The sequence below is a fragment of the Zalophus californianus genome, chromosome 6 (assembly GCF_009762305.2).
Source record: "Zalophus californianus isolate mZalCal1 chromosome 6, mZalCal1.pri.v2, whole genome shotgun sequence".
Taxonomy (NCBI): domain Eukaryota; kingdom Metazoa; phylum Chordata; class Mammalia; order Carnivora; family Otariidae; genus Zalophus; species Zalophus californianus.
Window position 1 is genome coordinate 30,324,270 of NC_045600.1, and position 11,203 is coordinate 30,335,472.

Sequence of the window (11,203 nt, forward strand, 5' to 3'; positions counted from 1 at the left end):
CTTGAGCTCCTCATTGTCTTCCTTTCTTACCAAAATTCTTTTCTGCACTTCCAAGTCTTCCTTACCCCGTTATGTTTTTTTCTCTCCTACCTACCTCCTTCCCCACCCACTCCCGGTCCAGTTCCACCCAACAAAACAAGTTCCTTAAGTCAGATCTGTTTGGAACTCTGCTGTCTGGCTGGCCTGAGCTCCAGCTTTGCATTGGACTTAGGAGAATCTGGGACGTTTCTCCATGTTTGGGACTTTGAGAGTGCTCAGTGATTGGTGCCTGAGGACTTGAAGGCTCCACTCGGGCATAGAGTTTTTGAGGAGGTGTGACTTCTTCCCTGCGACTCTGTGTGTGTGTGTGTGTGTGTATGTCTGTGTCTGTCTGGTGAGGTAGAGGCTAGTTTTGGGGGGACCCTGCCTATCTTTTTTCCAGGTCCCATCCAACTTTTGTTATTCACAGTGACACCAGGTGAAAACAGCAAAACCTGGGGCCGGGGCTCAGTCATCCCGAAAGAGGAAGGGGAGGAGGAGGAGAAGAGGGCCCCGAAGAAGAAAGGACGGACGTGGGGGCCAAGTACGCTTGGTCAGAAGGAGCTCGCCTCAGGAGATGAAGGGTAAGAGCCAGAATGTGTGAGATTCTTTCTGCTTAAAGATGGGTATTCCCTTTTAAAACTGTGATGTGAAATACTTTTTCTCTGTTGTGTGTCCCGTTGCTTTCTGAGAAATTACAAGCCTCTTGCTCTTTCCAACGGTTTTCCAATCTCCTTGCTCCCTAGAACCTCCCCTAGGACGGGGCTCAGCATACTTTTTGTGTAAAGGGCCAGACAGTAAATGTTTTAGGCTTTGAGGGTCCTATAATCTCTTTTGCAGTTCCTCCGCTCCTGTGTTACAGTACCAAAGCAGCAGACCACGGGCCATACATAAATGAAGGCGCATGCCTGTGTTTACTCAGTAAAACTTTGTAAACAGGCGGTGGACAGGAGTTAGCCCTCCAGGTAGAGTTTGCTGACCCCTGGAGGCGTCTGACTCAGAGCAGCAAGTAAACCGAGCAGTAACCGAATGTGAAGAGTTCTACCAGATGTTCTTCTTCTGTCTGGCTCTTCCCCTTCAATCATCCGCTCAGAGCCAAGAGAAGGAAGAGCAGGGCCTCCAGGACTCCCTTGACTTGGAGACTTATCCCGACACAGCGGACAGAATATTCCAGCCCTGGTAGTCAGTGCACTCAGATGTTAACTCCAAGGCCACCAGAACGTCTTCTTCTTCTTCTTCTTCTTTTTTTTTTAAATTTATTTAAATCTAATTAATTAACAGTTTCAGAGGGTAGAGTTCAGTGATGCATCAGTCTTCTATAACACCCTGTGCTCATGACATCACGGGCCCACTAGAACTTCTTTTAGGCCTCACCTCATAGCCACCCTGACAGGTGTGAGCACGCCCTCTGGGCAAAGCACAAGACCCAGCTTTGTGTCTTGGATGTGCTTGTGTTCTTCCTGTGGCTTCCAAGTTAAATTCTCTCAAGTCCCAGTTCTTCGGCGGCCAGTCCCTCATAGTGAGTTAAGCAGTGGCGAGCGTCACCGCTGACCCCAGCCTGCCTCGCCATGTGGCCTTATGTTTTCTCGTCTGTAAAACGGGGGTTATGCCAGCACCCACCTCATGGAATTGATGCAAGGATTAAACAAGTTCCTCTTTGGGAAGTGCTGGCAAGATTAGCTGGCTCGTAGTGAGCCTGTGTAAATATCTGCCGTGATGGTTCTTCTGTGCTTCTCATGCAATTTCTGTGTCACCCCTGAAGAATGAGCGTAGTGGTTTGCCATTCTTATTCTTGGCGTTAGAATCTAGAATCCCCTTTCTTGACTTTTCTAAGTGTGCGAAGAAGCAGCAACCCCCTTCTCCCTTTTTGTGACTTTTCTGAGCTTGTGCCTGGACCTGGACCTGGCTCTGGTATTCCTTTGAATCCTAAGATTTCAGGTCCCAAATCTGTTTTCTCATGTCAGATCTGAGCGAAAGGTGAAAATATCAATTTGGTGCATACAGGATTGACTCTTTGAAGCCAGGCTTTAGAAATCACTAGATGCCTTGGAATAGGGAAAAGGAAGGAAGGAAGGAAGAGAGAGAAAGACAAAGAAGGAAAGAGAGAGAAAGAAAAAGAATGAAAAGGAGAAGGAAAAGGAAGGAAGGAAGGGAAGATTAGGTATGTAGGGTCGACTGCCTAAGCTCCGTAAGAGTTCCGTGACTGAGTCCTCTAGGAATGGTAAATTGCTCTGCTGTAGAAGGTTCTGGAGAGGCAAGAGCTGCTCAGTTTGATTTCCCTTGAGCCCTGGGGTCGAGTAGGGTTGAGGTGGGTCTGAGAAACTCAGTCACCCTGAATCCCTTGGTATTTCTGACGTTCGTGTGATTCCTGATAGGATTTACCAGGTAGTAAATCTGTGGATCCCAGTAGTTTCTCTAGTTCTGTTTCATTTATAGATATTTTTTGTCTTGCTAGTAAATTAACTTTATTTCACATTCCAAAATACTAATTTTGGCATTTTCTTCCCCGTTGCATAGACTTGTCCTCAAAACTGTTGAAACAGTTCAAAATATGACTTAATTTTTTATGAGTCTCAATTCCTATTCAAGAAATAAAATATATTCCATTCATTCTTGAGTAAAGACCTCTTTAATGGCAGAAATTTTTGAGAGTCTCTGTGTGACAATATTTCTAGCTTTAGTCCCTATTAACAGAAGAAAATATGTAACAATAAAAAGCTATATTGAATTCAGTAATGTTAAGTGAATGTGCATCTCCATCCTTTTAAAAAATAGTATTTATCTTATAGGAAACATGTACTTGCTCGTAGACAGCTTGGGTATCTGTGGATTCACATGGTCTCTGCAGTTATGCTGTGGTGGCTTGGGGACCTTTGTCCCACAGATTGGGAGGTCCTGGGCCTGTGGCAGCTCAGGCACGGCCACCTCATTAAGATTTCTGCATGGTGCGGGTTGTGCTGACCGGGCAAGAGGAAGGCAGCTGGCCACATGGCTGGAGTCCAGCCTTGAGGGCTCCCATGTGGGAGAGGCTGAGTTGGATGTACCCACTGTCACCTACTACTGATTTTCTTTATTCATTGAAGATCCCCTCAGAGACGTGAGAAAGCTAATGGTTTAAGTACCCCATCAGAATCTCCACATTTCCACCTGGGGTGAGTCTAATCATCACCCTTCCATCGAATGTGTTCATAATAGTCCCCCTTCCATTTCCTTGTTCTCACGGCACACCCTGTAGAATTGAGCGTCATTATTGCCAAGGCTGTGCTGACTTTTTTTCTTTAAAGCGGTACCCTCGTGCACGCTGGGAGCTTCCTGTGTTGGTCTGCACTTTCCCTTTTCTCCCTTCCCTGACCACTCCTGTTGTTGGGATTCTCCTGGTACCCCTAGTTATAGGGTGACAACACAAGGCTATTTATCCTTTCATCTTTAGCACTGGCTTTGACTTTGCTAATCTGGATTCCCTTGAACCCAGAGCTGGAGGTGATGTTAGAAGATTATCAGTTAGAAGTCCCAGGCTGTGGGTGTAGCAGCATGCTTATCTCTGGCTGTGTATTTTGGTGGAAACCACTGGTGGCTGGAATGTACTTGAATTTGCTGGTATTTCTGATAGCACTTGAAACAGAGGTCTGAAATGAGGGGAACCCATTGGTCCTTCTCTCTCCCTCAGGATGGACTCGGAAGAGTGGGCTTTATTTGAATAGCTTTTTCTGGCCCTAAAATGAGAGCCACCTCTGATTATAATCCTGGTATTTCCAAGGCAACGATAACCTAGAGATTTCCTCAGTCTTCCCTCTTTATTGTCCGTTAGAGAAAAGACCAGTGCTTCTGGGCCTCTGATTCCCCCATCGTATGAGGGGATTGGTGGGGTACCCCGTCAGGATCCTCAGAGTTACTGGCTTGTGAGTCTGAGCTCATCACAGGGATTTGAAAGCAAGCTCTTGCCCTTTTCCTCTCCGTTCCCAGACAGACCAGGGGCTCGAGTACAGTATTATGTACTCCCCACATAGGTCTGTCCCATAGGTCTGTCTGCACTGGGTTGGTGCAGCTTTGTTGGCTGGTTTTTGTTTTTATTTTTATTTTGTATTATTATTTTTTAAAAGATTTTATTTATTTGACAGAGAGAGATAGCGAGAGCAGGAACACAAGCAGGGGGAGTGGGAGAGGGAGAAGCAGGCCTCCCGTGGAGCGGGGAGCCCGATGTGGGACTCGATCCCAGGACCCTGGGATCATGACCTGAGCCGAAGGCAGACGCTTAACGACTGAGCCACCCAGGCACCCTGGTTTTTGTTTTTAAAAAGTGGCTGGCAAAAAAAAAAAAAAAGTGGCTGGCTTTGAAAGTTGCCTAAGCATGCCATAAGCTTGACAGGAGTGGAGAAAGGGTCTGAGTGGAGTAACCTGGCCCGTCCATGTCTGCTAGCTCATCTGCCCGGGGCTTGCCTGGCATTGTGGTGTCCCCTGATGTCAACACTGTGCTGTAGACAGTGTCCCAGAGTGATGGCCTCTTGTGGAAGATGGGCTCGGGCAAGACCTGGGCCAGTGCTGGGCAGCCCTCATTCTTCCTGTCCTCTTGCCAGCCTGCCTGCTAGATCTTTCCCTGGCTCCATAACAGCATGTGAAGGGGTGGGTTCATGGCCCTGCTTTTCTTTTCCTAGAGCATGTGCACTTCTGTTTGTGATGCGAGGGGACTCAGTTATGTTTGTTGCCTGTACCCCAAGGTTCTTGGGCTTTGGTGGAATTAAGCTAACAGGGAGAGACTTTTACACAGGCCTGTGGAGGTGAGAGTGGAGTAAGGGAAGTAACCAGTTCTCACAGTTTCCTCGTTTCCTCCCATTTAGCCTCAAGTCCCTGGTAGATGGATACAAACAGTGGTCGTCCAGTGCCCCCAATCTGGGGAAGGGCCCGAGGAGTAGCCCAGCCCTGCCAGGGTTCACCAGCCTTACGGAGATGGGTGAGCATTGCCTTTGTCCTGACTGTCCCTGTTTCCTCAGGGAAATTTCGGCCAACCTTCTGGGACTGTTTGAGGACCCCTAGTGCCACTTCACGGGGGTCGTCTCCTCTTTTACCCAACTCCCGGGCCCCCACCCAGTTCCTTCTTCGCTTGCTCTACTCCCATTTCATCGAACCTTCCCAAATCACAATTTCTTCCTACTGCTGCCATGGGGCCTGCCCTTGGCCTCCTATCCCAGGGAGTCAGGTGTAGTCTCCTTAGGGCAGTGCAGAGGGTGAGGCCTTGAATCAGGCATTTTCCTTTGCTGGGTCGCTTTCCTTTGTATCTTAATGTGGGGAGTCTGCAAAACAGGAGATGGTTTCTTCCTTTCTCCAAGGAAGCTTTCCACTTGCCTGTGCCTGCTGAATGGGTAAGGTCTCCTCCAGGCTCTCTCAGATAGTAAGTCCTCTTCTCTCTGAAGGTTTCCAAGGTCGTAGTAGGTAGGTTTATAGAGTAGATGCACCTTCACCTGTGGAGGGGATTCCAATCCATTGCTCTTAAGAGGGGGCTCTAGACCATCCTAGAAATTCAAGGTCCCTTCCACTTTTAAGGTGCAAAAAAGTTAGGAATGTTTCTGTTCTACCCACTATTCTAGGAAACTCACACTGTACCTCTTGTGTTGAGGATCCTAATGAACGAAGTAGAAAAGTAGCAGATTTCCTTTTCTGAAAACAGGAAAAGAGGCTCTGGAATGGAGAGTGATTTCCTCATGTTGGTCACAGTTGAGTGTGGAGGACAAGCTCTGTGGGTTCACTGCCCGGTTCCTCATCCCGCCTGTGAGACTCTGCGTTCCTGACGCTCCACCAGGAGGCCCGGGGCCGGGGAGAAGGACGGGGTTCTTGCTCTTGCTGCTTCATTCCCGTTTCCTGTTCCCCCCCTTTCCTCTCTTCTTCACAGAGGATGAGGACAGCGAAGGCCCAAGGAGTGGGGAGAGTCGTCTGCAGCATTCACCCAACCAGTCCTACCTCTGTATCCCATTCCCTCGTGGAGAGGATGGAGAGGGCCCCTGCAGTGATGGAGTCCACGAGGAGCCCACCCCCGTCAACTCAGCCACCAGTACCCCTCAGCTGACGCCCACCAACAGCCTCAAGCGGGGTGGCGGCCACCACCGCCGTTGTGAGGTGGCTCTGCTCGGCTGTGGGGCCGTTCTCGCGGCCACCGGCCTGGGGTTCGACCTGCTGGAAGCTGGCAAGTACCAGCTGCTTCCCCCGGAGGAGCCTGAGCCCCCAGCCCGGGAGGAGAAGAAGAGGCGTGAGGGTCTTTTCCAGAGGGCCAGCCGTCCTCGTCGGAGCACCAGCCCCCCATCCCGGAAGCTCTTCAAGAAGGAGGAGCCCATGCTGTTGCTGGGAGACCCCTCTGCCTCCCTAACGCTGCTTTCTCTATCCTCCATCTCCGAGTGCAACTCCACCCGCTCCCTGCTGCGTTCTGACAGCGATGAGATCGTGGTGTACGAGATGCCCGTCAGTCCGGTCAAGGCCCCGCCCCTGAGCCCTTGCACCCACAACCCCCTGGTCAACGTCCGAGTGGAGCGCTTCAAACGAGACCCTAACCAATCCCTGACTCCTACCCACGTCACCCTCACGGCCCCCACACAGCCCAGTGGCCACCGGCGGACTCCTTCTGATGGGGCCCTCAAGCCAGTGGCTCTCCTAGCCAGCAGGAGCCCCTCCAGCAATGGGCTGAGCCCCAGCCCCGGAGCAGGTGAGTCCTGCCCTCCTCCTCTTTTCTCTTTCCTGCCCTTGTGCCTCCGCCAGGAGTGGCAGCATTGGAGTGGATGCCGTTCCTCCTCTGGCTCAGCCCGCCGGGACATGCTGCCCTGGGGTTGGAGAGGTGGCCAGGCTGGCTACCTTCTCTCTGTGGGGAGAGTGCCTCAGTCGGGGGAGACAGGCAGCTTCTAGGAAGGATCAGGCCCAGGGCTCCCGTGGGAAATTCGGGCTCTGGGTCTTGGAGCACACAGCGCCGTGCCTGCAGGGTACTGGTGGGGCAGGGGCCTAGCTCGCTTGTTCCCGGAAGTGGAGACCGACGCTCCGGAAGGAGTGCCGCCCTGCACTAGGAGGGGTGTTCGGTGCCACGTGGCTGGGCTTGCGCCTGTCCTACTCACAGGCCAGCTTCCTCCTATGCATCCTGCCCCGCGTCACTCGTCCCTTACTCATTGCTGACTCCCCGGACATGGAGAGGGATGCAGGTAAATTGCTGAGGCCGGCATATGCCTGCCTTCTCTGTCTGACACCCAGCCACCTGGCCGTAGGTAACCCAGGTCATTCCCATCACCATCCCCTGCTCCCTAGAGACCTACGCCTTACTCGGAAACCCCTCTCACCCAGTAGAAGATGACCAGATGGCAACTGAGAGTTCAGTGATCTTTGAGTAAACAGTTGTATTTCCCCCTTCAGCTTGCCCCTCCCCTCTTTAGATTTTTTCTGTTGAACTCAGATGTGTGTCCGCTTTGGGAAGCAGACCTTATGACTCATCTTTGGAGTTCTGATGCCTAGATTTGCTCCTGCCTCCCATGTTTATTCACTGAATGAACTGGGAATAAGCAGACCCTTCCTTGAGTCTCAGGGGTCAGCGAACTTTCTTGGTAAAAGGCCAGATAGTAAATATTTTAGACTTTGTGGGTCCCATGGTCTCTGTTGTAACTACTCAACACTGCTGCCCCAGTGGGAGAGCGAGCAATAGGTGTGGCTGTGTTACACTAAAGCTTTATTTGCCAACACAGCGTGGCCCGTGGGGCATAGTTCTGCTTTAAGCTTCTTCATTACAGATGTGACCTCCGTATGTCCCGTGACTATTTTTATTATCAGATACAGTGGCCTTCTGGCCTTCTGGTTCACTACTGTATCCCCATTGCCTCCCAGCACACTGCACGGCACACAGTAGGCTCTCATTAAACATTTGTTAGTCGGGTTAGTCCCAGTGACTAGGGATGTGGCAGCTGGGGTGGTGGGGGGGAGCGGTGTATACCTGGCCCAGAAATGTGGTGCTGTCATCTGATGCTTCCCCCTCTGTCTCTTTGACCAGGAATGTTGAAAACCCCCAGCCCCAGCCGAGACCCAGGTGAATTCCCCCGTCTCCCTGACCCCAATGTGGTCTTTCCCCCAACCCCAAGGCGCTGGAACACACAGCAGGACTCCACCCTGGAGAGACCCAAGACCCTGGAGTTTTTGCCTCGGCCACGTCCTTCTGCCAACCGGCAACGGCTGGACCCTTGGTGGTTCGTGTCCCCCAGCCACGCCCGCAGCGCCTCCCCAGCCAACAGCTCCAGCACGGAGACGCCCAGCAACCTGGACTCCTGCCTTGCTAGCAGCAGCAGCACTGTGGAGGAGCGGCCTGGACTTCCCGCCTTGCTCCCGTTCCAGGCGGGGCCGCTGCCCCCCGCCGAGCGGACGCTTCTGGACCTGGACGCGGAGGGCCAGAGTCAGGACAGCACTGTGCCACTGTGCAGAGCTGAACTGAACACACACAGGCCTGCCCCTTATGAGATTCAGCAAGAGTTCTGGTCTTAGCATGAAAAGGGTTGGGGGGCAGCCAAGGGGGAAGCAGGAGGAGATTGGGGGAGCTGGCTGGCACAGCCCTTTCTCAGAGTTGGACCCCCTGAAATCCAGCCCTACTTCTTGCACTGATAATGCACTTTGAAGATGGAAGGGTGGAAGCGGGGCCACTTGAGAGGGTCCCCTGCCCTGCAGGGCCTTTCTGCCCACGTCCACCAGAAGGGGCTGTGGCCATCAGCTCTGGCTGTGTAGGGGAGGGAGGGGTGCGTGCATGTCCCCCAGCCTCCACACTCTTCCTCGCCTTTAGGGTGACCCCACAGGGTCGCTCAGCCTAATCTGTCTGCTGCCCCCTCTCCTCGGCCCCCTGGGTGAGCCCAGAGCCTGTCCTGGAGTCCTTTTGTTAGCCCTGCCGTCCGCCTTCCCAAACACCAGTATTGGAGGTTCTCTGAGTGATTTTCTTCCTCTTCTACATTCTTCCCCAACACCCATGAGTCAGAATCTCAGTTGAAGTGAGATAGGAGTTTTTCCGGGTCCTCAGCCCTCATGTGCCAGCTGGGGGACCGAAGGCGTGGGCGCAGGAGTGGACGGACCTGGCGGTGACCTGCCTGCGCTTCCAGGTGCCCCCTGATTTAGTTGAGCCTCGCAGGGGTGAAGGGACCTGCCTCAGTGAGAACTGTGAGGGAAGGAGAAGGAGTCAGGAAACCCAGAGTCGAGTGGCAGCCAAGAGGGTCACAGAGTCTGTCCTTGTTCCTTTTGGAAACATGCAAATAAGGGCAGAAACCAGCACCTGTTGATGGCATCCAGCTCCCACCTGGGGTCTGGACATGGCCAGACCCGTGTCTGCCACAAACATGCTCATCCCAGGGATCGTTTCTTGGGAGGCACACTCCCCAGTGCCAGTCCTGGAACCAGAGACAAAGTTCCTGTGCTGGTCCATTTTGTTGTCTGATATTTGTGTGTCACGCCCTTCCCTTGATCTTTCCTCCCATCCCTGGGATCAGTGGGCTTTGGGTTATGAGTTTGGTTGGTAGAAACTTTGCACTGCTCCAGAAGAGCATATCGGTGGGGGGCGGGCTGGGGGCTCCTGGGCACTGGGAGCTGGAACTGAGAGGATTTCTTCTCAGTCAGGCCATCCATTCTGGGATGCCCTTGAAGGAAAACGGAGCCTTAGTGGTACCTTCCGCAAACGGATACGGTGAGGCCATGATGTTTGTAAGGTGCTTAGTGAGCCCCCAATGTGACGCAAGCCCCAGGCTCTGCAGACTGACCACGGCCTCTTGTCTCTATGCACAGGTGGCCCCTGATGCTGGGCTCTGGATCCTGAACTGGGTCAGAAGGAGAGCAGAGGCCAACCCCGACTTTTCTGGAATTTGCTTCCTTAACTTGAATGTTGAGTTGTTTCTGGAGCTTTCTCCTGTGTACCTTCACTTTTCCACTTACCCTGAGGCCTCCTGTATTGAGTGTGAACAGTTTTCTTTGTGCGGGACACACTCATAAGCCGGATGGGGAGCACAGCCTTTGGTCATGCTCCTCTCCCCTCCAGACTCTCCAAATGTTGCTTCACTGTTCTCTATCATGGAATAGTTCCCTGGAGATGTTGCAGGACAGCCTGCAGCCTCCCTGCCTTTGCTGCCTGGGGGCCAGAATGTGGGCAGCGACATAGCTGGCTCAGGTGATGCGTTTGGTTACTGCTCTGTCTCTCTCTCTAACTGATAAAGTCCCAACCTGGGAATGAAAAAAGGGGTGACCTTGGTTTTCAAATGGCTCCTAAAACAAGGTGCAAGGGTGCCACCTCATCTTGGGTGGGAGGCACTCTCAGTGTGTTGCCTTCTGGGGCTTTGCTGTTGTGGCTCATCTCTCCTTTGCTTTGTGCAGGGAAGGCCGTAAGAGAGGAGTTTTGCCCCCATCCCCTCACTCCTTGGCCAGAAGGGAAATGTGAATCTTAGCCGCAGTTCCAGCCAACCAGTGACTCCCCTTCATTCTTTTTTTTTTTTTTTTAAAGATTTTATTTATTTATTTGACACAGAGAGAGAGAGAGGGAGAGAGCACAAGCAGGAGGAGCGGCAGGCAGAGGGAGAAGCAGGCTTCCTGCATGAGCAGGGAGCCCGATGTGGGGCTCAATCCCAGGACCCTGGGATCCTGACCTGAGCTGAAGGCAGCGGTTTAACCAACTGAGCCACCCAGGCGCCCCTCCCCTTCATTCTTGATGGGGAGAGGGCTGCAGGTGGTCTCTTCTGTGCCCTTCGCTGGACTCTCCATAGCCCCAGTTCCTAAGTCACGAATGCATCTGTGAACGCTTGGCTCCACTGAATGGCCCTTCGGTGGGGTGCAGCATACAGCAAAATCCAAACCCGGCTGGCTCTGGACAGTGCTCTGTGCTGTGAGGCAATTGACTGTTTTCTACTTTTTGTTGTTTTTTTGAGGCTGCAGCCATCTTTTTTGGAAGTGGTCATATAACTGTTGCAGTGTAGGCTGAATGGTGGCCACTTGGCATTGAGTGAGAGGTGGAACCCGTTTCTTGCTCCACCATCCAGAGGGGAGACAAGGGAAGCCTGGTTTTGCTGAGGGTAGAATTGCACATGCAAGAGGCAGAAGCGGGGTTAGGCTGAAGCTGCTTCGGTGAGCTTGCACGAAGATGGAGGGGTTCTTTCTCAGCTCCTCCAAACCCTGTCTCTGATGGGCCCCTGCCCACCACACTCTGTCTCTC

General features: G+C 52.5%; 1 protein-coding gene across 1 annotated transcript in view; it reads left to right on the top strand.

Annotated features, from left to right (window-relative positions):
- Positions 1 to 10,575, top strand: part of MAP3K9 (mitogen-activated protein kinase kinase kinase 9) — a 71,297-nt gene extending 60,722 nt beyond the window's left edge. Inside the window, 5 exon segments of the mRNA XM_027570426.2 lie at positions 449 to 602; positions 3,102 to 3,170; positions 4,854 to 4,966; positions 5,903 to 6,706; positions 8,027 to 10,575. Coding sequence (XP_027426227.2) covers positions 449 to 602; positions 3,102 to 3,170; positions 4,854 to 4,966; positions 5,903 to 6,706; positions 8,027 to 8,511 — 1,625 coding nt within the window. The 3' untranslated portion in view covers positions 8,512 to 10,575.
- The last annotated feature ends 628 nt before the right edge of the window (positions 10,576 to 11,203 follow it).